Source organism: Stenella coeruleoalba (genome assembly GCF_951394435.1).
Source record: "Stenella coeruleoalba genome assembly, chromosome: 1".
Lineage (NCBI taxonomy): Eukaryota > Metazoa > Chordata > Mammalia > Artiodactyla > Delphinidae > Stenella > Stenella coeruleoalba.
Genome location: NC_137169.1, coordinates 161,553,071 through 161,580,997, shown reverse-complemented (window position 1 = coordinate 161,580,997; position 27,927 = coordinate 161,553,071). Strand labels below are relative to the sequence as shown.

Genomic DNA, 27,927 nt, shown 5'->3' with positions numbered 1-27,927 from the left:
TGTCTTCCTTAAGGAAGATCATTTAAGGTCTTCCTTAAATGGCCTTATCACATGCCCATAACACAAGTCAAACGCCTTTGGGGTTATCCTTGATTCCCATCTTTCTCTCATGCCCCACACCTGATTTATCAGCAAATTGTCAGTTTGACTTTCAAAATATACTTTAACCCAATCACTCTGACTACTGATGCTACCAACATTGTCCAAGCTACCACCATCTCTTACATAGTTTACTGCAATTATACCCTTTCTGGTGTCCCCAGTTTCATCCTTGTTCCACAGCCTCTCTCTTCTTCACACGACAACCAGAGTATTACTTGTAAACATGTAAATCAGATCATGTCCCTTGCTGCCCACAACTCTCCCAATAACCTCACCTAACTAAAAAAAAAAACAAAAAAACAAAAAACTACATTCCTACCATGGCTTATATGATCTGAGCCCCCAGCTACCACCCCAACTTATTTGCCACTCTTCCCGCTTCCTCACCGCACTCGGCCACACTGGCCTGCTTGCTGTTCCTCAGACACTATAAGCATATTCCGTCTAAGGCCCTTGCACTTGCTGTGTCCCCAGCCTGACAGGAAATACCTCAGGTCTTTGGATGGCTGCTCCTGCCTCTCATTTCGGTTTCTGCATAAATGACACCTCTTTAGAGAGGCCATCGGAGCATCTCTTGACATTCCCTCTTCCCATCCACCTTCCCTGCTTTATCTTTCTTTATGCACTCAATTATCACTCACCCTGTGGCATGTTACTTGTTTACTGTCTTTGTGAGGCAGGGACTTCTGTCCCATTCTCTGCTGTATCTGCACCTGGATCAGTGCTTTAAACCTAGCAGGTGATCAATAAATCTTTTTTAAATGAATACATGAATTCTCTAAAAGACTTTTTATGTCACTGTGAATCTGGTATACTTCCAGATTCTGGTATACTGATGGGTTAGATTCCCACATCCAAGTGGCAGAAGGAAATCTGGGAACAGGGTGATTCCACAGCACTCTGAGATGTCAACACCCTTCAAAGAAGATCAGGAAAAAAGCCTACTTTCTCTGTAACTGATATTGAAGTGTGGTATAAAACCTACCTGCTTCCCCTTATTCTGATCATATGTAAGAGGGAACAGTGGTTCTCAGTCCTCCCTCAGAGTCTTGTTTCTTCTACAGTATCAGCCATGGGAACCTACAGTATGAGAGAGACCTGTCTTGGGGGAACATTTGGTCATTTGTTTCTGAGCTTTTATAAAAGGATCGACTGTCCTTCATAATGGACAACATGCTTATTAAATTTAAAATATTTTATTTTAGGAAAGGTACTCTTAGATTTGTTTCAATCTTGTTTTCTATATTCACAGATTAATCATGATCACCTTAGATACAGCTATTGATTCTTCTTTCTAAATCTGTATAAAAAGGACGTTTTCTTGAAAAAACCACAAGAAAAATATAGCTGCTTTCTTTTTCCCCGGGTCAGTCACTCACTCTGGTTAGATTGCACAAGTAACTCTGGCTGCCGTCTAATACTTTTAAGTATTTACAGGCATAGTTAAAACTATACCCCTAGACCACCAGCTTTCAAAAGAATTTGGATCTGTTTGATTTACAATAAATATGTACCAAACATATGAACAGTTTCTAAGCTGCTAACGAGGAGGTTTTAAAGATAAAAATTGCTAACAGTTATTAAGCAAATTTCTATGTCAGGCATATGATAATTGCTTTACACAAATTCACTTAATTCTTTCAGAATTCCTTTGAGGTAGGGTAAGGTTCTTATAGAAATATCACTTTAAAGATACAAAAAAAAGCAAGGCTGGAAGAGTCTCAGTGATCTGCCCAGGGCCACATAGCTACAAGGTGAGGCCAGGGCTTGAACCAGGTCTCTCTCTATAGCCAGATTCTCACTGTGACACCATGCTGATGGCAGATGGAGCTGGCTAACATGACAATGCCGATGGTTCCAGGATAAGCCTTTGGTGTGGGGCATGTGAACTGCTCCACTTGGACAGGTTATTGAGAACCACGATCCACTTATTTTATATTTATACATGTACATTTGTATTTACACAGAGAAAGTGCTGGTAAACTAACACACAAACAGCCACTGTAACAGCCATTTCACTACTTACAGAAGTCTCAGCACTCTTAACTGCTCCAAGTTGGCTGAGTTTGCATCCTGTCTCTGTATTACTACAGGATTTGATCTGGACAGGAGCTGATACTCCCTGACAGACACTGCTTTCAGTATACTGCACAGCTCGAATTGGTCAGTCGTCCAGCTTTATGTTAAAGAAAATTCTGACGTGATATAAAGAGTTTTTTTCCCTATAGAAGACGTAAAGTTTAAATTAGCTATTTTTGAGAAATTCTTCATGCTGTTTCTATACCTTTTATAAGCCATTCAATGTCAGTAAAAGCAGAAACTCTATCCCATTCTCCCAGACAACTTCTGGACCAATTAGCATTGATGATTAGCAGTGGTATGCTGGTAAATGTTTATCAGATGGCTCTCCAAGGGGACAATAAAGCCATGATTTCTAGCTTTTGCCAATTTCTGTGGTGTAAATACTCCCACCATGGCTGATCTCAAGCCGCTAACATATTATCACTGAAAGTGGAGTTGGAAAGACATACACGGAAGCATACCTTTATATAATATTTCTACCCTGCAGGCACAATAAATAACTTCAAGAGCATAGGTATAAAAAAGTTAGGAAGTGATGAGTTTTGAGTATAGTTAAATTACATTAAAAACGAAGGTAATAAGTTTCTCTAATTTAATTTTAAATAATGGCTGGGTTTAACAACCAGCTCTCAAAATGAATACTTAACAATTGGCTTTTATAAGCTGGTATGAGCTAGCCCAGCATACCACTGAAGTGCCCCAAAGGTAGCAAGATTCAACTTTTCCTTTCGATGTTTTAGATGACAGACAAACTACTGACAGCAGCAGCAGGAGTTGGAGGGCCTTCGGACTATAATAAGGAAAAGCACATAAATCCTTTGAGCATGCCAGGGAATAACTTGGGATTTGTTTTGATTAATTTAAAGTCTATCTACATATAGCAATGATCATCGCTCTTTATAATTTCAACTTATTTTTTCAAACTTCAACCAAGAGTCATCTTCAAACCCAGGGTGTGGTCCATGAAGGAGGCGGCCAGTGGAGTGAAGCATCTAGCTGTTTTCTTCCTTCCCAGCTGGGTATCCTAGCCCGCTCTTACCAAAAGTCTGAGCCAGGGAAGAGGAGAGTAACTTGAATAGCCAGGTAAACATCTAATGATTTGCCCAGGGAGGACCCAGGTACCAGAACTCAATTTAATTTCTTCTACCCAACCGAGTATTAGAGAAGATCGGAACCAAGGCGTCGAGAGGTTGCCTCCGCTGCCACCCCAGCTTTCTTCAGCCCTTTGACCTGAGCTGGTGCGCAAGAGGCCGGAAGTCTTCGCCAGCCTCCTTCATCTCAGTTTTACCTCTGGTAGCACTCCAGGCTTTCCATTCCAAGTGCTTTGTCCTGGGTAGGAACTACAAGAGAAAAAACAGGTAGCATGTTTGAGCAGTTCTGATTAACTAGCCCTTATTCATCCCGACAGCTTACTCTTTGTTTCTCTGCCATTCAACGGTTCACATTAGGAGGCCGAGTGGAAAGTCAGACCTACTAGTTCTGGCAGACTAGTCGGTGGAGACAGTTTGCTGAGACTAGTGTCTAGGGCTTGGGGAATATGGTGGGGTTTTTTTTGTCTCCCGTGAACAGGGAACTCATGAAGTGTTACTCATTGGGTATTCATCAGAGCTTTCTTGAACGGTGGCCTAACTGAAGGCCCTGTGCCGAGTGCTGGACTGAACAACTCTGGTACCTGCCACCTCAGGCACAAGGATGTAGTGTGTGCTGACTGGGGGGCCCACGCTGATGTTTAAAGGGAGTGTATGATCACCTACTGCGAGACAGGACCATGGATGCCTGACCCTGCAGTCTTTTTGTGATTGGTATTTTACTTTCTATGAAGAGGAGAAGGTTTCTGCCTTAAGAACTGGCTGTGTGGACAGCTGGTTCAGTTGCTGGGACTTTGAGAGCTCTGGGCGGAAAGGCAGGTGAGGGCTCAGGGTTATGAAAACAGCTTTGGGACTCCCCCTGCCTGGGGTCTCCAGGAGCGAGGCTATTCTTAGGAGGTGTCTCTGCCCTGAAGGAGCTTTTCTTTGCCACTTGGCCTGAAGGACTTCTTTTTGAAAAAAGAGATTTGGACTCGAGTCAAGTCCCAAACTGCAAAGAAATGGCCAATTAGGCTGCTGGGCCGAGTTCCAGCCAAGGAGGCAGGCTCTGCCTCTCCGTGCTCAGCACAGGCTGGAATGCGATTCTTGGCCCACGGTCCCCTGGTCTGGTGGGATGCAGGAAGCCAGTTCACAGACCATGCCCCTCTCCTGATGGAGAAACCATGAGTCAGCCTATCCCGTTCCCTCTTGCCCTGAGAGCCCAGCACAGACAATCGCAGGGCAAAGCAGGAAGAGGGGAAAAGGAAGCTGTAGAAAAATAAACATTTCCTTGCATTTTACTTGGAACAGAACAGCATTTGTGGTGTGCTAAGATCCACAGCGTCTCTCACGTGCCCCCCTGCTCTGTTTTCCTCCTCTTGTGTAGAAACAGATTCTTTCCTTACCTGATGAGAGTCCAGGGTGCATCCTGTGGAAAAACAGGAGCAAGATATAGAAGGTAAAAGCCAAGCCACCAAAGATCACGCCACAGACCAGGAAACTATAGCTGCCCCGAGCCTGGAATACCTGCCAAAGGGGAAAACACAGAGAAACAGGCCATCAAAACCTCACAGAAAGATGTATTGGAGGAAGCAGCCTTCTCGGGCCTCAGCAGGTTTTTCAGTCAAGTTCTGGCCCAGCATGCTAACAGACAGAAACACTGGTAGGAGGGACATCTTGGCCTTGTTTCAAGGTTATGTTTCTGGAGGTGGCAGAAATCCTGCTGTATGGCAGAGGTTGGACCCAGTGACCCCTGCAGTCCCTTTCAGCTCTGTGTCCTGGAACCTTTGAAAATCTCTGTATCTTCCTTAAAACTCCAATCATATTAGCTGTTTCTATACCCCCAAGCCCTGATCAGAACTCTGCAGAGGAGAGAGATATATCTACATATCCTTTTATTATGATATATGTGTGTGTGTGTGTGTGTGTGTATACATCCTTTTATTATGAAAATTTAAAACATATACTCAAGTGGCATATGGAATTCCCATGGACCCATCACCAACTTTAGTAATTAGTATGTTTCCTCTGTACCCCTCTGTACCTCTTCTTCCCTGCACTAGATTACACTGAAGCAAATGACATCACGTCATTTCAATGCAGAGGGTAGTGTAAGATGTAGCTCTTCCTCCTGTCCAGCAGGACAAAAGGGAAGGAGAATTGAGTAGTGATTAGAGGGATTTTGGAGACTGAAAGACATAAGTATGGACGTCATCTCTGTTGGTTATTACAGGTGTGACTGAAGGCAAGTTGCTTAATCTCTGAGTTTCAGTATCCTCCTTTGTAAAAGGAAGCATAACAATATCTTCATTACTGTCTTCCATAAAAAGTAGGTGGATTTTTTTTTTCCTGATGAACAAATGAAACGTGGGTATGTTTGAAGAGAACTGGGTGAGTTGGGCCCTTGATCAGGGCAGGAGTCAGGCAGGAAAGCTGGGCCCTTTGTAGGGTGGCCAGAGGCGAGGAGAGGTGGGGCAGGGAGTGGTGGATTGAGAGGGATGGAAAGGAACTCTGCCTGCAGCCCAAACCCATCCCAGGCTCTGAGAGCTAAACATTCCCACGGGGCCCTCTGGCCCTGCTCCCAGACGTGGCCTGTGTTTGCTTTGGACAATCCCTAGCATCCCTTTACATCTCCAGGTCCCACATTTGGAGGCTCAGCTTCCAAGGGTGGCTCGGAAACGGAAACAGGTGACGGAGACAGAGTGGGGCTCCCGCTTGCTGTGTGGGAGGCTCAGGGAAGGGACAGCCTAGGTTCAGACGGGGGCTGGCCACATCTTCTCACCTGCCTGGAGGGGCGCTCCCTGATTACTCCCCCCACCCCGGGTTTCCCCACATACCGAGCCAACCAGCATCTGGAGGGCCATCTCACCAACGCCTGCCCCTGTTACCAGCACTGTGGTCGCACAGCCTAACCAAAAGAGAAGGATCTGGCTTAGTAACAGCAAGTTAAGGAGACAGAAGTCAGCTGGCATAATCCAGGTTGTTTCCGGGAAGCCTCTGGAAAGCGGTACAGCTGCCTAAGAGGACTACTTTGGATCCCTGAGATCTCTCAGACTTTAGCTCTGAACTTTGCTTAGGTCCCGCTTGTCATTATATCCCTTCCTTGTTCTGAAACCTTCAATTGCTCACGATTGTCTCCAGCGTAAACTCCAAGTTGCTTAGCCTGGCATTCAGGGCCCTTCCCAATCGGAATGCCAATTACCTTTCCAGAAAGATTTCCTGACCTCCTCTGCCAGGCAGGCTAGTGTCCTCACTGCCCTGGCATCGTGCTGACCAGCCACACCTCTGGTCAATCCGGCAACATGGCACAGACCTTCGGAGCCCGAGCTTCAGAGTCAGACTTGGGTTCCAAGCCCGCTACATCACCTACTAGCATGGGACCTTAGGCAAGTCCTTCCCATTCTCTAGGCCCTGGTTTCCTTCGGTAAAATGGGCATGACAACACCTCTTTCGCAGGGTTGCTGTGTGGATAACTCTGACGCAAGACACACGTGAGCGCTCAGGAGAGCGCTGGCCAGTTCTCCGCTTAAACCCTTCAGCGCTGCCATCAGGATCAGGTCCAAATGCTTTAATGTGGTTTGCAGGGCCCTCTATAATCTGCCCCCGTTGAGAGCTCAGACTGTCACAGTATCTGCTCACAATCTACCCTCCAGTCAGGAGAAACTCTCTTCCGTTTCCTGACCCTGCACACACTCTCACCGCCAGCTTCTCATACATGCCTTCACCCCCTCCTGAACATTCCCCCTCTTCCTCTTTGTCTGGAAAACTCCTGTTCATCTTTTAAGTTGAGCTTTCCATCATCATCTTCTCCCCCCAGCCCCCATCCTTGAACCTGGATTAGCTCCTCCTCTGTGCTCCCTCAGCCCCCTGCACTCTACTCTCACGTGCCTCACCCACCTCCCACCTGTTTACCAGGCAGCCTCCCTCTACAGGCTGGAAGCCCACGAGAGAGGATGTGCCTTGAATTTTAGTTCAGTGGCATATACCACTGCTTAATATTAGCACAGTGGCCAACGTACGGTAGACATTTAGTGTTGTTTGAATCAGAGATCGCCATTGTCTCCTCTGTCCTTCAAGTTCCTCACTTACATTTATACCTGTCTCTGTGCCTTTGCTCTCACCCTGTTCACTGCCCCCCACCCCATCCTTCCCCAGAATGCCTTTCCTTTTTCCTCTGACTTTCCAAACCCTGGGGCAGTTCATGTTCCCTCCCCTCCATGAAGCTATCTCTAGATTCAACACTGGTCAGCAGTACCCACTGTCTATTCCACTCATACGTTCAAAAACCTTTCAGTACCTACTGTGCATCAGGTACTGTGCTAAACACTGAGGGTACTCAGATGAATAATAAGAGTTAACGTATATACTGAGCACCTGTGAGCCAGTTACACTGCTAAGTCAAGAGCTTTACATTTCCTCTAGTGCACAAAACCATCCTCACAGGAAGGTATTTGCATCCCAATTTTGCACATAAGAAAACTGAGGCTCAGAAAGGGGAAGGAAATTGACCTGCACAAGGTCACAAAGCCAGAAGGTGTGGAGACAGGACTGACCTTCAGATCTGCTGATGACCTCAAAGCCCATGCTCTTGCCCTTGTCCCTTGCTGGTGCATTCAGGGAGCGTGTTGTCAAGGAGAGGACGCAGATAACATAGGTAGAAAAGCCTTGAGGTGGGACAAACACGAGAGGCAGGTACAAAGGAGCGGGGCACACCTTCCCAGTGGGGTCAGAGAAGCTTCCCAGAGGGGGTGGAAGGGGAGGGACTTGAACAGGCAGATGAGAAGGTGGGACAGAAGAGAGAGGGCATTCCAGGCAAGAGGGTTCGCTTTGTGCCAAAGTGTGGAGATACAGAATGGGTTTTGTGCTATCAGGGAATAGCAAGTAATTCAACATGGCTAGAATGCGGGCTCTCAGGGGAAGCAGGGAGGGAGAAGGCTGGAGAAAGGAAAAGCGCTCCACAGAAGATGTGAAGGCTGTGAGCAGCTCTGTGTTTCCAAGCAATCCCTCTGGAGCCGTGTAGAGGGCGGCCCAGTAAATGTTCCTCACCCTGGCTACACGTTACCATCACTCAGCAGCTCTGGACCAGTTACATCAGACTTCGTGGAGATGAAGCCCAGGCACTGGGCTTTGTTACAAAGGCTCCAGGTGATTTTAATGTGGAACCAGCAGTGAGAACCACTGATGGAGGCAAATCTGAAGGCCAGGAGACAAGCCAAGACCTGCCAAGGCAGGGATGGGAGTGATTAGAAATTACGAAAAGCTGGGCACCCTTAACTAATCCAAACAGGTTAAGTGGTTGAACTAAGGCCGGGATGGTGAGAAAAGAAGAGGACGGATTTGAGTGATCATTTGCAGCAGAACCAACCAACATAACATTCTTCTTCTTATTAAACTCTAACATTTGTGAATCACTTCAACCTCTGTGGGATATACTATGTGACAGGTGATACCAACATTACTTCATTACTTCCTTTACTCGTTTGAAGTTTGGGGATTATCCTTTGATTTCAAGGACCCAGGTCTCAGGATCAACTCAGCAGATGAGCGGGATATAGCTCTCATTGCTCTGACCCTGCCTGGCGCCCCCCGCAACCCCCTACACCAACAGCCCCCACTTCTGCTCTAGAGAAATCACTCATCTTTAGTGCTGGTTTTCCAACACTCTAGGGCACCTCTGATTACTTCTGAGGGTAACGTTAAATGTTCAAAACAATTATTTTTAATTAACTTATTTTAAAAAAAGATCTTTGCTATACGCCCTTGGGAGGCTACGGAAAGGGAAGGAGACTAGTTGAGGGAATCAGAGGTTTCCGACATCAGGCACAACCCTCAATCAGGTGTGGAGTCATTGTTCTACTCCTCTGTTTCGAACAAAACCCACAACAACAACAAAACACAGAGGTCCTTTACTGCTAAGTTATAAAACCCCTTTCCTATGCTATAATTTTTCCTGTGCAACTCTGCTTTTCTTTGAACTTGTTATTTCCAGCACATGGGTGTTACACAAGATGCCAGCTGTGGGTCTGTAGACACCGCTACCGGGAAAAAGAGAATGGGAAAGAGATGCTTACTGTTTCTCTGTGGTCTGAAATCACATGATCCGGTATAACGTTGAATGGGGGGGGGGGGGGGCACGTGGGCCAGAACAAGCCTGTTGCCCCCAGAGTCAGGAGGGGAGCCTTCACTTCTGTGAGGAGGTGGGGCAGGGACCTTGTAGCTGGAAGACCCCAGGAAGAGGGGCTTGCGGGGAGGAAGCAGCGCCCGGCCCGAGGGAGTGCCTCTTCGCTCTTGGGCGCGCCGGCTCACCTTTGTACTGCAGGATGTCCTCAGTGTAGGCCAGCATGCTGGGAAAGGTGCTGCTGAGGAACAGGCCCAGACTGGCTGTTCCCACGAACAGGAAGACGACATTGTAGGAGAAAACAAGAAGCACCAGGAACGTCACCACCACGCCGACCTGTCATGGCGGAGACGAAGGCGATGAGAAATTAGGGAAAAGCTGGCTGGTCAAGGAGAAAGGAAAACCAGCAGTCTGTCTGCAGACTTGAAAAGTTCCTCTCCAGCCGCAGGGGCAGCGCTGTGTGACCCGTGCGCTCCCCTGTGGAATATGTGGGAACTGCACCTTCCCCAGTTGGTGGCGGCCAAGGAAACCCTGAGAATAGGAGAAAGGGGGGAGGGGAGCCCAGCCAGACATCTCGCAAACAGCCTACCGCGCATGCCTTAGAAACGCTTAGCTCCTACTCCGGTCCGACCTTACAAACAAAGGTTTGAAGCGTCGCCCGGAAAATCTCTAGACTTGGGAAGTTTTAAAAACACCTAACTCTTTTATGTTAGCCTGCATGACAGAAGACTGAGGATGCCAAGGGCGAATTAGCAACTCTGCCAACCAACTCTGCTCCCACTCGGCGTGGCCCCCTCCTCAGTCGGTGGCGCAGACTGGCTGTCAGCCTGCTTCTCACCTCCCTACCAGACCCTCATCCTCACCTCTGCACCGGGACACACACGTTCCCTCTCCCCTGCCCATCTTCTTCCCTAGCCAACTGTAAGCTCCTTAAAGGCAGAGACCTCATCCTATAGAACTCAGCACCCCAGCCGTTCCCCGCAGGGCCCCCCCACCCACGTGTGTACTCATTAACCAGTAAGTGGTTGTTGAGATCCAGGAGAACATCAAGAGCAGAGTGACCCTTAATTTTAAAATGAGCGGAATCTGGGAAGAAGTTGCAGTGAATTCGAGACATGGCAGCTGCAGCATCTGGGAGCTTGCTCAGGGCTGTTCAGCTGTGGTCCCAACAGGCTGCCCACGAAAAGTACCTGAAAAGCTTTAAAACAATTCAGGCACCCAGGTTCCCCTCCACACTTCCCCCTGCTCCCCGAATCAGAATCTCTGGGGTAGGGGCCCAGGAATCTGTATATTCCAAAAGCACCTCCAGTGGGTCTCATGTATGTGGGAATCACTTGCTCTAGGATAATGTTTTCCCAAACTTGCTTGATGACACGAACCCCCTAGAGTGTTTGTTGAATATAGAGATTGCTAGCCCCCTCCCCTGGACATTCTGATTCACCAAGTCTGAGCTGGACCCAGAAATCTGATTTTCCTTTTTAGAAACCAGCACCCCGGGTGAGTTTATCATCAGTGCCTAACTCATGTGGAGGCTTCAGACTTCCTTTTCTCACCAACCCAGAGTCATGCCCACTGTCTTCTCTCTAAGCAGCTGGCCTCGTGTGCTAGAGAGTCTGGCCACCAGCAGCCCCTGTACCCTCACTCTTCTCCACCTCACGGACCTCAGGAGTCTTTCTGCCCGCATCACGTCACCATCACCCCAGCTCCACAGAACAGGGGCCCTCTTCTTACTAAGCTTAGCCCTTCCTTCGCCTCTGTCCTTCGACCCCGTCCCCTCTCCCCTGGTCTTCTTCATTCACTTACTCTCTGATGTGCTAACCTCACAGGCCTCCGCCTTACAGGCTTCCTGCCTTTCTCCTCTGCCTACAAACACGCTCATACCACCTGACTCCTGTCAAGCAAGACTCCCTTCACAGACGTATTTGCAATTCTCACACCTCCACTTCCTTCTTACCCTCAACCTCTTTTTTTTTTTTTTTTTGGCTTCCCCTGTGCGGCTTGCGGGATCCGAGTTCCCAGGCCACCAGGGATCGAACCCACCAGGGATCAAACCCGTGCCCCCTGCAGCAGAACCACTGCACTGCCAGGGGATTCCCACCCTCAACCTCCTGAGTTTGGCTTCTACCCCCTCCCCCCACCTCCCATCTACACTGAACAGGAATTTCTTTCTTGAAAGTCATCAACGAGCACAAGGCCAAATCCAAGGGCCTTTCTTGGGGCTCATGATCTTTGACCTCTGTGGCCTCTACATAGTTCCCAACCTTCTCTCCACTAGAAACTCAATTCAAGGAAGTACTTTCCGACAGTGGATTGGACTTCCTGGAAAGGTGGCGAGTTTCCAGTCACTCGGGGGTGTTTAGACAGACTGTGGACCCTTTGGAAGGGATATTACAGAGGTGATTCAATCCCTGGTCGGAGGTTGGGCTAGGCAACCTTACAGGAATCTGTAATCTGGACCTCTTTGTCATAGATGGTGGCATGGACACACATGAGGGTAAAAGTCTTAACCCACTTCTCAGGCCCAGACCTCCTGCCTCCGGAGAAGACCAGTTCCTTGAAGGCCATCCTATATGCCAGTCTGGCTACTTAAGAATCATCTGGGAGGGCTTCCCTGGTGGCGCAGTGGTTGAGAGTCTGCCTGCCGATGCAGGGGACACGGGTTCGTGACCCGATCCAGGAAGATCCCACATGCCGCGGAGCGGCTGGGCCCGTGAGCCATGGCCGCTGAGCCTGCACGTCCGGAGCCTGTGCTCCGCAACGGGAGAGGCCACAGCAGTGAGAGGCCCACGTACCACCAAAAAAAAAAAAAAAAAAAAGAATCATCTGGGAGAGCTGCAAGATGTAAATTCCCAGGCCCCAGCCCAGAGTTGGTGATTCTGAAGGCCAAGGGATCCCTGCCCTCCACTGGCCATAGGGCTCTGACCAGCTGGGCACCAAGGTGAACAAGGGAGGATCAAGGCCAGCACCTGCTTCTCTCTACTCCTTGCAGGCTGTCAGCTGGGATCTGCTCCAGACACAGCACTGATCGTCTCCTACAGCCCCTTTCTTCCATGGGTGCAAAATCAGAGGCCCACAGAGAGCAAAGGACTTTTCCAAGATCGCACGAATAGGCTCCACCCCTTGGATTTCCATCCCTTCCCCACCAGCATCTCTCTCCTCTCCTCTCCTCCCTCTACTTCTACATTTCTCACCTGCTGTCAGAGTCCAGTTCCGAACAAATGTCCTGGGGCAGTGCTAGGGCCAGGAGTGAATGGTTCTTCTGGGTCTCCAAAAAGTGAAAGGAGGCCACTTACCACATTGACGAAAACCATGGTAGCTGGCTTCACTCTTGAGGAGATGGGAATGGAGATGAGCCGACCCAGAGTGATGAAGCCCCAGAAGAGGCTGGGGAGGTAACCGGCCACCTTGTGTCCCACAGACAGCGGTTTCTCTACTGCATAGCTGTACACAAAGGCGGAGTATGCCCCCTGTGGGGAGACAGGTCCTGCTGAGCACACCTGCAGCATACCCCCGCAGAGGAGGCCTAGCTGGGGCAGGTGTGGTGTGGGCCGGCAGGGACTGGTCCTGCTGCCAGAGGCTTAGGGGTGGGCTTGGAGCCGAGACCACGCGGCACACACAGGCCTGAGCTGAGAGTGGAACCTGGGCACCACAGCTTACGGACGGTGCCTGCAGGAGCTAGGGGATCCAGGAAGGTGTCTCTGGGTCCCCACGGGAGTCCCGAAGGGTCTGGTCATGCAGGCTCTGCTCCCCCCTTCAACCAGAGCAGAGTTCCACTACATGCCTTATTTATGAGGATTCCACAGAAGGTTTTTTGTTGAAGGAAGGGTGCTACAGCTGAAAAAAAGGTGTGTCTAGGCATCTCATTTTACAGATGAGAGGGCAGAGGGAAGTGAATTGCCCAAGGTCACACTGAGAGTTGGAAGTCAACCAGTACCGTCACGAGTACTTTCCACCAGGTCATCTAGGTTTTTAGGGCCTTTTCTTTGGAGAGTCCCTCATATGGCAACCAGTTAATCAATCAGCCATTCAAAACTGTCCTAATCCTTAGAGATTCCTGGAGAAAGGCACTGAACAGAGTAACAGAGGTCACGAGTGGACCGAATAGCTGGGCCCAGATCCCACCTGTAGTTTGTTTACCACGTGGCTTGAGAAGCCCAGGCTTCGAATGTATTCCAGGAAGCAGAGTGCCCTAGAGTTTATATGGCATGACCTCTACCTGGGGAAAGAGGGCACTGCCCCTTTAAAAAATGTGGGGAGCCTACACTCAGTAACAAACCAGAGGCCCCTATCCACAGAGTTCATGAAAATAAAAACAACTGACTGAGACAGGAGACCACAGTTCCAAGGGGCTGTATTCAATTCTGGAGAGACTCTCCCCTGGGACTTGTGCTTGGTTTAAATTTTGGGGCCCACTGTAGTACAGGTGAGGTCTCTAGGAAACCTTGACGTTCCTCCTTTCTCTTACCATCCCCAGACTTGAGGCTCAGGGGGCGCAAGGGGGTGCCCAATAAGGGACACCGTCTGAGGGCAGGCTCACCGTCAAGCCGTCGGTCATGAACAGGACCAGGGCGGCTGTGATGTGGATGGCGAAGAAAGAAGAAGGGACTCCTTTGAAGTTCTTCCTCTGGCAGCAGCGGAACAGGTCCTCGTGCCCTGGATGACATACGAGAAGAGCAGGGACAGGTCTCAGCTCCTGCTCCCTTCCTCTGCGCACCCAGGGACGGTGGCCGGCGGTCAGGAGAGCCCTGGCAGAGGGGAGACCACTTACTGCCTCCCACCTTCTCCAGCTTCCAACTGTCTATTAGGAACAGCCCCTGTCCATCTCACAGTGCTGTTGGAAGCAAGGCTCAGAGAGGTCAGGTAACTCGCCCAGGGTCACACAGGAGGGGTTAGGTAGAATGCAGGCTGGAGCCAGAAGTCTGCCTTCCTCATCCTCTTGGCCAGTTTGTTCCATCTCCTGCCTCCCGAGACCAGCAGTGCCAAGGGTTCTTCCCCAACCATTCTCACCTGTGATCTACATCCTCCCTCTGGGTGGGAGGGCTTACCAGGGAAGCCTCGGTATGGGGCCATGAGCCTGAGAGTTCATTAGAGCCCCCACCTGGGTGAAACTTAGGGGGCAGCGAGGAAGTGTCTTCCTTCTCAGGAGGCTGCGTCTCCAGGGTGAGCTCATCTGCAGACAGGAGTAGGGGCCTCCTCTGAGGGCAGCAGGTCAGCAGCCGCTCTTTGGACAGCAGATACAGCACAGCCATGGGCACCGGGAGCTGGGGGTGGGCAGAGGGTCAGGAGAGCCCTGTTCCCGTGAGGGTCCCCATTTCCCGTGCCTGGCCTGCTGCATACACCTCCACGTGGCTGTGTGGCGAATGTCTGCACAGTCCTGGGAGAAGACAGCTCTTTTCCCAGGGTGCCCACCTGGGAAATGCAGCCAGGTGCAATTACACCTGGGCAGGCTTGGTGTAATTGCTGCCCGACTTTAACCACAGTCATTTCCCTGAAAAGACAGGTACTTGTCACATGCAAAGCTTGGACTCACACCGGGCCTCTGCTGGCACAGGAGGTGCTAAACTCCTTTCTAACACCCTTGTCCTGAGCAGGGCTGGAGCAGGGCCCCTCACACTCATTCATGCTGGTAGAGCGTGTGATGCTTTACAAAGAAGTTTGGCTTTTGTTCATCACAGTTCTGTAAAACGTGCTGGGGGAAAATCATTAACCCCATTTTCCAGGTGGGGCAACTGAGGCTTAAAGTTATTACTTAGTCAAAACTGTTACAACTGGAAGAGACGGTCACACAGCTGACTTGAGGCAGCGCTAGACTGGCGCCCGGGCAACCTGATTCTGACCAGTGCCATCTCCATGTCAGGGGCTGTTCTGGGTGATGTTATACCTTAGGAAGGTACAGAGGCTATCCTCAGGGAAAACAGAGACAGGGACTCCTTTGGATTGAAAAATGCATGCTGTGAGCAACTCACGTGCAGAGCCCAGTGTCATGTTCACTGATATTTATGTTAAGCCGCTTCAGTTTTATGAACTCCCCAGAGTAATGGGAAATGTCTCCTGTTCCTGAGGTTGCCCGGAGAAGCCTTCACCACCTCCCTCAGGTGCCTTGCCTGTGTCTAACCACCTCGCTGCCAGGGAGCTCTTCATCAACTCTAACCTCTGCCCTTCCTGCTGCAACTTCATCCCAGCTCCTTTTGCTTCAAAAAGAGGGGAAGCCCAGGGAACTGTGGAAGTGTCCCAGGGGCTAATGGGCTCCTCTGGGCTCGCAGGCGAAGCTGGCCTGGTAGACGGACATCAGGGGGCTGCCAGCCCCTGCCTAGTGCTGCCCTGGGGAAGCCTCCGCATCGCCCGGAGGAAGGCTGGCTCGCATAGACATTTTCCCAAGTCACCTGAATGCCACCCCTGTTCTGACACCTCCCTGGGGGCACCTTGGGAGCCTCCCTCCACTTATAAATAAGTCAGACACACCCCAGCAGCATTAGAGCCATAAATCTGGTCTGAATGGACAGGACAGCCCCTGCCCTCAGGAGTCCTGGGTCTGATGAGGGAGGTGAAGCCCTCCCTCCAGTCTGATGGGAGAAACAGGAAACCCACATGAAGAGGCCTGTGGTAGCAGAATGCCTGGGGGAAGGCCAAGGGGAAACAGCTGTAAAAGAGGTGTGCTCACGCAGGTTGGGCTCTCCAGGGAGGTGGGTGGCAGGAAGGACTTCACAGAGGATGGGCTGACGTTGCTGGCAGGAACACACCGGATCTTTATAAGAAGCCCATTCGGGGAAGGTGGGCTCTACCTTAAAAGTCAGAGAATGCCAGGTGGGCTGGCCTGTGTGAATGTGTTTGCCCACGTGCATGCACAGCCCATTCTCTTCTGGGGTGGGCTGTTTATCTTCAGACACAAACCAATGGAAAAAGTCAGGAAATCCTGCAGCAAACAAAGTGCCTCCACTCTGCACCCCATGGGGCAAGAGAAGGCAGACCTCACGCTTAAGCTGCCTGGACCTTCCGGCTTCCTGGTCCCAGAGTCTCAGCCTTGACATTGTACGGACAGTGCTCTTTGCCTTCGTAGGTCCCCTGTGGAGGGCACAGGCCCAAAGCCGCATTGTTTCCAAAACAATGATGGGCATGGGCAGAAAGGAAAAGGAGCAGAGGGAGAGGGGTATGTCTTTCAGAGCCCCCAGTGAAGAATCTCGTACAGGGAAAGTTACAAAAGAGAAGGGAACATGAGCAGTGACTATAGGGCAGCTGTTAGGGGCTTGTGCTGGGGGTCAGGGTTCCAGCCTGGCCAAGCCTCTTACTAGCCCCTCATCAGACCCTTGAGCCAGTGATGGTGGGACACCCCTGCCCTGCTGTTTAAGTGGGACTGGGTGCCCTCCACGGCCTCTTTCGATGCTACGTGTAGAGCATCACTCTGAGGCCCAGCCTGCCTGCCTCAGGAGGGCTAGGTAACAAGTCTGCCTAGAGCGAAGACAGACTCCAAGTTGGGGTGACAAGCCATGTGACACCTCCATCCCGTAGCCAGGTGGATGGCCACCTGCAATACGCCTCACCCCAGTGCGCACCCCTGGTGTTCACGACCATTCTTCCCAAGCTGGGGAGGAGCTGGCGGGCAGCATGTCCCACCTCTCCCTCTGGCCCCAGCCTGGGCTAACTTGGGCCGCAGGGCAGCAGAGGAGGTTTCCAGCCAGAGACCAGAGTCAGTCCTGACTTAGCAGGGGAGGATGAGAGCTGGGGTGCAGAGGGCCTTGGTATCTGACCCAGACACAGTGACGTGGTCTCCCTGTCCTGCTCCCACCAGGGCAGCCTTGGCAGGCAGGGTCCCTTGGAGGTCATCTTGTCTATCCTCCAGCCTCCACGGGGGCCCACCTCACAGCAGGCACAGGAGAATCCCACCAGTGACTGAGGACCCTGGAGAAGAGCCTGGTATGTCCTGCAGCGCTCTGTCCCAGGGTCTACATCATCTGGCCTTGGAGGAAAAGAGCTGGTTCCCCAGGGAACCTCTGGTGACTTGGAAGTTGACCCTGGTCTCATTGCACTAAACCTGCTCACTGTTTCATCTCCCTTGAGAATCGCAATCCCAGGATGTCACAACTGAAGGACCTTAGAGGTGATCTCCTGCAACCCCCTGTGTTCAGATGAATCCCCGGGGGTCAGTCCTCCCCTCTTCTTGCCTTCCTGAAGGCATATCTCAGCCCTAGTATGTTTCTCAGAAACAGAAGAATCTGTACTGGGAGCTGGTATGGACTGGTATGGGTGACTGTCCACTAGTCCCCACCCAGTCCTGCCCCAGTGGCACTCACATTGATCAGGGCCATGATCCAGAAGGCGTAGGACACGCGGGCCCCTGCCCCGTCCTGTGGGGTCAGCGTCTGGTTGGACCAAGGCTGGGCCCCAGTATGGTGGTGGGCCAGGACCCTGGAGGCATGGAGCAGGTGGCTGCCGGAGGTGGCGTTGGCTGTTCTATTGGTAGGCAAGCAGTTGGCCTCAGACAGAAAGGGGTCAGCGATAAGGGGGCTCAGCAGTGCACCAAAGCCCACAAAGAAATGGAGAACCTGGGAAGGGAAGAGAATCGGGGTGGGTGGAGGCATGGCTCAGGCTTTGCCTGCCCCCCACCTTGTGTCCCATCTGGGGAGCCCCTGTCTGGGAGCAGTCGGGTGGGAGGCAAGAGAGGTGAGGAGTGAAGCTCCTGTCACCACCTTCCTGCCTGGGATAACTTGGTGACAGTGGCCAAGCCCTCCCTCTCTCTTCTTTCCCAAAGCTTAACCACCAGCTGGGGGCTGTTCCCAAGTTAGCATCCACCAGTTAACACCCCAAAGGGAAGGGGGCTTAATAAAGGGAAGGGCTGGACTGGAATCCTGGGTAACTGGGAGAAGGAAGGAAGAAGAAACACAGGGAGAGGAGGAGATGAGAGAAAACACCAAGTCCTTCCATCACGCCCTTTCCAACTTACAAAGAACCTTTTCTCATTAGCACTTAGATTCCTCTGACCACCTGCAGGCCAGGATCATCACTCCATTTTAGAGATGAAGAGACCTCAGTCCAGAGATAACGGCCCAGTATGGTCCAGCTGGAAGCGGTCACACTGAACTCGACCCTGCTACTCTCTCTGGGTCACCGTCCTGGTCTCGGGGAGGAGATGCCTGGCCCGAGGGAGAGGGCTGAGGGAGCTCCCCTGTGCCCTGCCCGCCCCCAGCCCCACGCCTGCTGGGGGCTCACCTGGAGGAAGACCGCCGAGTCCTTCTGGTAGATCCTCACCAGCTGCATGTTGGCCACGGTGTCGATGCAGCCCATGGCCAGGCCCGCCAGCGCCATGACTGAGGCCAGCACCTTCACGTCTCGGCAGAAGGGGATGGCGGCGAACACCAGGGAGATGGCCAGAGAAGAGGTGAAGAGGGCCCATAACGACTGGGCCAGGCTGCAGTAGCGGAGGGTGTGGTCAGTGGAGGGGGGCCGGAGCCCTTCGAAGGAAGACCCCCCCACCCCATCCTCCACTCACTGGGTGGCCCCCGGGGAAGCTGAGACGCTTCCCCCCGCCTCTGGTCCAAGGGCAAAGGGAGCTGTGGCAGAAGCTCTGTCACTTGTTAGCTACGGGTCGTGGGCAAGATGTCTTGAGTCTGCCCAGATAACAATCCCTACCACACGGGGTGCCTGTGAGAACTGTGTTAATGGACACTTCACAAAGCGTAACTGCTAATTTTGGACTCAGAAGTGAATTTGTATCATTTACTTAAACTTTAGATTGTTTGCTTATAAACAATTATATGCAAAGCTATATCCATCTCTCTCATGGAAGGTGTGAGGGGAATGGCTTTGAGCGCCTCCAGGGAGCCGTGCCACATGCGTGAGCCTGGAGGGGGGCCGGGGAGAGCTGCTGAGCCGGGCTGCACTGCCCTCCCCACACAGGAACGGAACACGCCAAGGCCCTCTGCAGGCACCAGGCCTGAGCTGCCCGAACCGAAGCCCACAGCCGAGGTATTTGGGGTAACTGGTGACCCCTCTATGGGCAGAGCTGTTGGACTCTGTGCCTGGCAAGTGTCCAGAAGGGAGGCCCCACTGAGAGGTGTCTGAGTGGTGACCTTCCCCAGAGGAGCCCACAGCAGCAGGCTGAGGGAGTGAATGGATGAGTGAACACATGGGTGGAGGCCTAAGGCTCTGTCCGGTCTCTCGGGTCCACTCCGCCCAGTAAGCAGACTCTCGGAGAAAGGAAGGAAGCCTCGTATTTTCCGGGGCCAGTCTGAAAGGCTAACGTGGGGGGAAGGAGAGTGGGCAGCAGGCAGCTTCTGGAAGGGAGAGGTTGTAGAGGAAAGTGTCTCAGATTATGAGAAGGTAGACAGCCCCAGGTGCCTCCGTCTGGCTGCCGGACCTGGAGCTGTGGAGGTGGGAGTGTTGGTATTTCTGTGACAAGAAGACCTGAGTTTCCAGCTCACCGAGGAAAAGGGAGAGGCCCCAAGAGACCCCCCAGTCTGTCTTTTCCCAGAGGTTCTTGCCTCTGACCCTGTTGGCTCTCAGCTTTTCATCTCGCCCCATCTTTGATGAAATCCTTTATGAGAAGGGCTCTGCTGGTAGCAGCAGTTCTTTATTTTCTCATTTTCTTGTTTCCAGGCTGATCTGCTGATTGGAGATTACCAATCATGACCCCTGTCTGTTCCCAGCTCAGAGCTGTGTGTGAGGGGGCAGGGGAGACTCACTTCACCCCGGCCACTGGAAGGAGAACAAGAGGCTCGTGTTGTGGAGAGGGCTGTTCAGGTCCCTCCCAGCACCCCCTTCCCGCTCCCCAAGCGTCCCTGCTCTGCCGGCCTCCAGCACCGACAGCCTGGACTGCTCACCGAGCTTCATGGCGCTTCTGCTTCCTGCTACCTGGTGGCCTGTCTCATTGGTGCTGGCACAGAGGTGATGCCCACACCTCTGCAGGCTGATACAATCGACAGGCCTCTCAGAATAGCTCTCTCTTTCCCCTTCCTTTCCCTGCACAAGATCGACTAGGCAGCCTCCTGGGTGGCCTGACTTCAGGGATAGCAAGAGGGTCCCCATCTCCCTCAAGTGTTCCCCCCACTGAGCTGCTACATGGGCCTGACACTGCCACAACCTCACTCACCACTTGGCGGTAAAGCACCGACACCCCAGGTACAAAAATGCTCTCTTGAAGAATTAATACATTATCATTATTGCCCTGAAAAACCTGGATGACAGTGGTTAACCAGTCCTGTAGCACAGTCCTGAGGGCACGGGACCTGGGGTCAGTGAACTGAGATAGGCAAGAGCTGTGGGAAGGTGTGGGAAAAGAAAGGAGAACTAACATTACAGGGTACACGAAAACAACGAACACTTGTTTACAGGGTCCAAGACATTTGGTGTACGTGACAACGCTGTGAGGTAGACCTTGCAATTGTGCCTCGTGTGACCCACGAGTAAACTGAGGCTGAGAAGGGCTAAGAAAGTAGCAGACAGATCCTTGACCCAAACCCAGGGCTTCTGACTTGCTGTTCCCTATGCCATGCTGCTTTCCCATGGAGGAGTGTGCATGTGCGTGTGTGTGTAAAAAGGCTGATGCTGGGCCACGGACCCAGCCAAGCTGGAGAGGGGAGCAGCCAGGGAGCACGAGGCCAGATTCTTCAGAGCCTTGGTCTTAGGAAGCAATGGCAAACAGCTGTAGCCACTAGAACATGAGCCCCCCCCAGTGGATCAGGAAGAGATCAGGAAGCCGGCCCAGACAGGGAAGAGAGCGAGTAATGCTGAGTGGGGACCCAGTTTCTGACTCCCAATCCAGGAAAAGGCCAGCGCGGTGTCGTGGAACGTCCCTCCCCTGGCCCTGGGTTCTGACGTTAATTCAGGCCAATGAGAGGAAGGGCCCCACTCCCCCAAGACAGTCTAGGGAACCCTTCCTCAGGAAGCCTGAGAAACGTCCAGGTTACTTTTTTTTTTTTCATCTTTATTGGAGTATAATTGCTTTACAATGGTGTGTTAGTTATTATTAACGGCTCCACACGGAAGGTGCAAACGGGCAAGGGAGAGCAGGGAGCCAGGTGCCTGCCCCACCAGCAGGCTGTGTGACCTTGAGCACACTGCGGACCTGTCAGCCCCGGTGCTCTGCCTTACCCAGAGGGCACACGTGATCACCTTGTCCTGCCATGGGTGCCTGCTCTGGCTTTCCTGGTTCTGTGATAATAGGAGGGGCTGCTAGGCTCCAAAGCAGGGGAAGGCCTTGAGCAAAACAGTAAGATGTCAGCCAGCTGTCCAGCCCTCTGCTGCCCAGGGGTGGGGAATAATGCTGCTGAGGGCCAGCCCCGTGCCACCGGGGTGAGCGACCCCAGGGCAGCACTCACATGCTCCTCACATTTTTACCTCAAGGGATTCCCCCTGTCCACCCTGGATAATCTCCTTCCCTGAAGGACCAGGGAAAGGGGCAGAATGCAGAACCAGGAGGGGTCAGAGGCATCCCCAGCTCCCCTCCACCCCAAAAGGGTCCGGCAGTCTCCCAAGAGAGGAGCGGGGCCCGGGACAGGAACCAGGGGACAGGACACCCCCTGGGAGTGAGGGCAGGCTGGAGACTGCAGCGCAAGCCAGGGCGAGAGGGAAGGGGTGACAGACTGAGGGAGGGGCAGGCGGAAAGGTCCCCCTCTAACTGGGTCCCCCCACACTGACACCCCAGCTTGTTTGACACCCTTTGTTAAGGCTGGGGGGACCCAGAAGGAGGAGCAAGGAAGCCTGTCTTTGGGGGGATCCCTGTTAGACTCAGATCAGGGGAGCACCCTTGCATGACGACGTTCCCTGGCTCAATGGGTGCTGGACCCACAGGGAGTGCTCCTTACACACTGGTTAAACTTGCAGTTCCAGTGTCTGCCTGGAACACCTCTCCCCACGTTCTTTGCTTGCATGGCTCTCTCCTGTCATTCAGGTGTCAGCTCAGAGAGGCCTTCCCTGACCACTGAGCTAAAGTAACCCCCAACTCTGTAACTCTCTATCCTTACCCCGCCTTATTTCCTTCATTTCACTAAAATGATCCTTCAGAATGTAGGCTCCATTAGAGTAGGGACCTGTGTCATATTCACCCCCAAAACAGGGTCTGGCTCAAGAGATGATTGTTAAATGAGTGAATTAAAGGATAGGATGAGTTTTGAGATTTTTTTAATTAAAAAAAGTGAAATAGAATTTATATACCATAAAATTAATCTATTCAAAGTGTACAACTCAATGGGTTTTTTTTTAGTGTATTCAGAGTTATGAACCCATCACCACAATCTAAATTTAGAGCATTTACATCACCCCCAAAAGAAATCCTTTCCCCATTAGCAGTCACTCCCCATTCCTCTCTGCACCCTACCCTCAGCCCTAGGAAACTACTCATCTACTTTCTACCTCTATAGATTTTCCTACTCTGACCTTTCACGTAAATGACACCATAACAGTATGTGGTCTTTTGTGAATGGCTTCTTTCACTTAGCATAACATTGTCAAGGTTTACCCATGTTATAGCATGAGTCAGTACTTCATTCGTTTTTATGGCTGAATAATATTCCATTGTGTGGAGAGACCACATTTTGTTTGTCCATCCATCCGTTGATGAACATTTGGTTTGTTTCCACTTTTTGGCTATTATGAATAATGCTGCTATGAACATTTATGTATAAGGTTTTTTATGTTTGTTTTTGTGGTACGCGGGCCTCTCCCGTCGTGGAGCACAGGCTCCGGACGCGCAGGCTCAGCGGCCATGGCTCACGGGTCCAGCCGCTCCGCGGCATGTGGGATCTTCCCGGACCGGGGCACGATCCCGTGTCCCCTGCATCAGCAGGCGGACTCTCAACCACTGCGCCACCAGGGAAGCCCCTGTATAAGTTTTTGTGTGGACATGTTTTCGGTTCTTTGAGGAATATACCTAGGAGTGAAATTGCTGGGTCAGATGCTACCTCCCATGAAGAGATGGATTTTTAAGCAAGAACCATGTCTGGTGTTAGACCCCTGGGAGACCTTCAGCCCACGTTTGCTACATGCTGAAAGGTGGAAAAGCTGCTGGAGGGAGAGGCAGACGCTTTCTAGACGGGAGACTAACCCGGGTCTGGCTCAGAGAAGGGAACTGGCTTTTGTATTGTGATCCCAGAACCACAGGGGGCCAGCATCCTGGGGAAGTAGGTCAGATAGTGGCCTGGGGAACACTGCATGGAGATTGGGTTTCATGCAGTGGGCAGGAGAGAGTCAGAGGTGGGCATTGGGAAGGCAGGGCTGCAGGAAATTGAGAAAAAAAGAAAGGTAGAGAAAGACACAGTTAATATAGCAAAGAGAATAACTCAAGCCTTCCTTTAAGAGCATGTGTGCAGAGGAGAGGCCCAGGTGAGGCTGGGAAAAGGCTGGGGAAACTCTGAAAGCCATTTATCTGCCCTGATGCCTTTGAGATAAAGGGGTCTCCCAACCTGCCCAGGGTGGTTAAACAGGTCCCCATGAAACCAGGAACAAAACCCTAACCTTTTGTCTAAATACCCCTCCTCTTTCCTATCTGACAAACCACATATCTATACACCCTGCCAACCAGGTGGCTTTGGGTTTGTCTCTTCTCTGAAAGGCTTCCTGCTCTCGATAAGCAAGGTTTTTCTAAGGAAGGTCTAGTCCACGTTTTTCTGGCCCTAATTGCACCCTGCTCCCTCTTGGCCTGCATGTGGTGGCCTCCTTCAAGATCTCTGTCAATGTCAGAAGAGAGAGAGAGAGCTGGTCCCATCCTGAGTGGAGGGCTCCTGCCCTCCTCTGCACCCACTCTAACATCAAGGCTCTCTACACCCAGTCCCTCTAATGCGTGTCCCTTTGGAGGCATCCAGAAACTCTGCTCAGCCCTGGAACTCAGTCTGGGCCAAGGAGTAGGCAGGACTTGAGCAGGAACCCTAGAGAAAGAATGCTCCCCTGACTCTCCTCTGCCTGGTGTGTGTCATCCTGCAATTCTCCCCACTCCCGCGCAACAGCTGGCCCTCCCGTCCCTATTTGTTAAACCAACCCTCCTCCCGCAGTACCAGACTAGCTGCACCAGCAGTAATCACGGAAGCTGAAAGCACTAGCAGTGGTATTAGCATTTTAACTTGTGAAGCCCCGAGGAATCAAGCTTTAGAGGCTGGTTTCAGGGCTGGTGGAGGTTCTGTTTGCTTTGGCGGATGGAGGATTGCGATAAGCTGTCCAGCCCTAGCTGGGTGACGACTCCTGTCCACACACAGGCCACCCCCGTGATGTCCCTCTATTTCCACTGAAGGCTACTTTGCTCTTAACCAAGGGAAGAGGTTCTTTAAGACATTTTGTCTTTCGGTGGGAGGACTGAGGTTCAGAATTGAAACCTGAACCACTGATGGGACTACTCCCCCTACTCCACCCTACCCCCACCCCTCAGATCCCAGCCGGAAGCCCCAGAGGCCCATAGTTTCCTTCCCAGGAGTGTCAGCTCAGGAATACTCAGCCCATGAGTACACACAGGGATACTCGTGCCATGCCTTTGCCTGGTGAGTATGGGTTATAACTTGTACACTTCAGAGCTGAAGCTGACTACTATGAAAAAGCAAGAGGGATTTCCAAAGTATCTTGTTCTAGACACAAATGTGCGGGTTCATATCCTCACTAGCTTAATAGCTGTGTGACCTGGGGCAAGTTTCTCAACCTCCTTGTGCTTCAGCTTCCCTATGCACAAAATGGAGACAATAGCACTACTCTGCAGGGTTGCTGTGAAGGTTAAATGAATTGATACAAGTGAGGTACTAAGTAAGAGCAGTGCCTGGCATCGCCTAAACACTCAATAAAGCTAGTTATTATTGCTACCGTGATCATTCTTTTCTGTGAGCCAGTTTCCTGAGGCAAGACCCTTTCCACTGCCTGTTCAGAGCCCCTCGTTGAGTAAGGAGCCCTGAGGGAGGCACAAAGCAAGTAAGGAAGAGCTGGTCCAGCTTGTTGTGTATCTCTGCTGTTTTCACAAAGCCTGATGTGCCAACCTGCCATTTAGAATGATCCTCATTCCCTTTCCTGTTCTTTGCACTACACAGGCTCCTAAAAAGTTCCAGGTAAGGGAGCTTTTGTAAGTCAAAATACTTGAAAACAAAACCAGAAAAATACCCTGACTGATTTCTAATTAAACCTCTAGGCAGAATTAGAAAGGATCTGGAGCTTTTTCTTAAGATTTTCGGAGTCCCCTATGCATGCAATCCTGTACAAAACCCACAGAAACACTATCGTACACAAGGAGACTTGCTTCTCAAGAGGACACTTGGGTTTCCACGAGGATTTTGGTAGTGGGGATAATCACTCCCTAACTGATGCTTTGTCAGTTGGGTGGCTTAATGTGGGGTCTATATGTATAGACACCTATGCTCCTCTCCATCAGCTCCAGAAGTGAGGTGGAGGGGGAAACCCACCTCACAGATACCTCTAGCAGTGAGCCAAAGGGCAGAGCCCTTGGTGCAGAATGGCTCCCTAGAGGCTTCAACTGTGGTTTTGTTCCCAGGCGTCTGCTCGCTTGAGTCCATGCAGTCCAGGAAACCACCCAGCCAGAAGCCAGGACTAGGGAAACCTCCAGCAGCCTCTGACTTGCAAGTCATCTAGCCCCTGCTTTGGGTCTGCTCTCCCAGTTGCACTAGGAGAGTGAATCCTACTGCCTTTCCAAAGGGCTCTGTGGAGGTGGCCCTGTCGAATTTGAGCCGGGAGACTGAGGCTCTGCAACGGTATCCAAAGGGGCATCTCTGGGGGCCATGCCAGGCAGAGGCCAGGGAGGAGTAACATGGGGTGGGCGAAAGCGGAGGGGGATCCTGGCACCAGAGCTGGAGTGTCACCTCACTAAGCTATGGGTGAGTCACCCTGTGCCTCCCCTACGTGAACCCAAGTGCTAAGGTCCTGTTTGTCTCAGAGGCAGAAGGGGGCCACCTCCAGGGGCCCATGCAGGAACCCTGGCTCCCTCAGGAGCAGGACCACACAGGACCCACCTGCCCCGTGGCCGCCCAGGGGAAGGGACCCCCTGTGTCAGCTGATTTGGAGCTGAGGATCTGAGTGGAGCACACCCCAGGGCACTCTGTCCAGCCGCAGCCAGCTCTGGCACTGGGCACGGCCCCTGAGGTGACACTCCCTCTCCTGCCACCTCACTTCCAATTCCGTCGCCCACCCCCGGCAGCAGGGGCTGCAGACAAACCTCAGGTCTGCCGTGCAAGAGGGCGACCCTCCCACCTCTGCAAGCTGCCTCACTCCTCTCCCTCGGGGTGTGGGCGGGAGAAGAGGGGTGAGAGCTGAGTCTATGCCCTCACAGGGGCGAGCGAAGGCGAATAAACAATCCAGAAGTCACCTTCAGTCTCCAGAGAGAGTTTTGCGGGGAGAGCTGGGGTGGGGGAGGGAGGCAGCCCTCCAGCTAAGGCTGCGCATGGCTAGCGTAGCGGGGAGGGGTGGTCGCTGCCTTCCAGAAGGCAGGGACAACCGGCGGCCCGAGCCCCGCGGGGGCAGAGACGAGCGTGGTGGGAAGGGTCGGAAGGGTCGGGGGGCTGCGGCCCTCGGGCGCGCGGACCGGGCACTCACGTCCTCTTGAAGACGCCCCCGAGGGCGCTGCCCAGCAGGAGGCAGAGCTGCTGCGAGAAGAAGACCCAGGAGATCTGGGGCAGCGAGCTGTGCGTCTGGCAGCGCAGGTCCAGCAGCGTGGGCCCCAGGAAGGCGATGCACAGGCCGAAGCTGAAGAAGACGCTCCAGTAGGTGAGCGTGGGCTGCAGGTTGCGGCGGAGCAGCCCTGACACGCGGACGTCGCAGCCCATGGTCCCGGCTGGCGGCTGCCGGTCAGGGCGCGCGCGGTGCCGAGTGCCGCTTCGCCCGCGGGAGAGCCAGCAGGGCTGGGGAGGCCAGGGCCGGGGGAGGGGCGGGAGGGGCGGGGAGGGGCCGCCCGGCGAGGGGCCCCGCCCTCGGGCCCAGGGAGCACCGGGGGCGCCTGGGCCGCCCGTGGGCACCGCGTCCGGGCCAGCGCCTTCCTCGTGCGGTGCCAGGCGCCGGCCTCCCCTCCTTCCTGAACTCACGTTTCCACCCTCCCCCGGCCTCGGGAGACCAACCGGGAGCCGCTCTTCACCGCCACCCCCGCTCCCACCCAGCTCCACGTCTCTCCAGCCTTTTTATCCAGCCCCCCAGGGTTGGAGGGCCTGGACGCCCATTTTAGAGCTGGGCAAACTGAGAGCCTGAGACGTCCTGTAAGTACACCGAGAGGCTTGGGAGCAGGATCTTCCAGCGCTTCTCCTTCGGGGCAGCTGCAAACCCTCCCCAGACACCGATCTGGCCTGTGGTTTGGCGGTAAAGGAAACACCGAGCCCTCCCCCCTTAAACCTAGGGGCTTCACTGATGGACTTTAGGTCTGACAGCATCCCATCTTACCCTGGAATAGAAGGCAAAATTTCATACATACGTTTTTTTCTTGGTAGAGTATTCATGGCTTTCACCAGAAAGGTAATCACTCTCAGCTCCACAGAAGGGCCTGAGAGCCGGTCTTCACCTGCCGCATCACATTGGCGCCCTGTACAGGTGCGGGATGGAGGAAGATGTAGACGTTCTTCCAGACTCCATCTCTCTCCCTTCTTCCTAGTTGGGGGAGGGGTG

The 27,927-nt window shown here is 52.4% G+C and overlaps 1 protein-coding gene across 2 annotated transcripts; it reads right to left on the bottom strand.

Moving 5' to 3' along the window:
- Positions 1–998: 998 nt before the first annotated feature.
- On the bottom strand, positions 999–27,119 carry MFSD4A (major facilitator superfamily domain containing 4A). 2 transcript variants are annotated; one of them, XM_079924199.1, is made up of 10 exons: positions 26,872–27,119; positions 18,571–18,769; positions 17,655–17,906; positions 14,465–14,627; positions 13,904–14,019; positions 12,660–12,833; positions 9,555–9,702; positions 6,086–6,156; positions 4,655–4,775; positions 999–3,524 (listed from the first exon to the last, which is right to left on the bottom strand). In XM_079924199.1, the coding sequence occupies exons 1-10, from the start codon at positions 27,099–27,101 to the stop codon at positions 3,469–3,471; spliced, it is 1,530 nt and encodes a 509-aa protein (XP_079780325.1). In that variant the 5' UTR covers positions 27,102–27,119; the 3' UTR covers positions 999–3,468. The 2 variants fall into 2 exon arrangements, 1 of the variants encoding a protein (XP_079780325.1); XR_013828695.1 differs by lacking the exon at positions 6,086–6,156.
- Between the last annotated feature and the right edge of the window lie 808 nt (positions 27,120–27,927).

Bases quoted from the DNA above. Each gene is read 5' to 3' on its own strand.
- MFSD4A (XM_079924199.1), bottom strand. From the start codon at position 27,101: ATGGGCTGCGACGTCCGCGTGTCAGGGCTGCTCCGCCGCAACCTGCAG. The intron at 14,020-14,464 runs GTGGGGGCTCTA...TATGTCATCCAG, and splicing joins GCCCCCTAAGTTTCACCCAG to GGCACGAGGACCTGTTCCGC. The intron at 9,703-12,659 runs GTAAGTGGCCTC...CCGCCATGACAG, and splicing joins CCATGGTTTTCGTCAATGTG to GTCGGCGTGGTGGTGACGTT.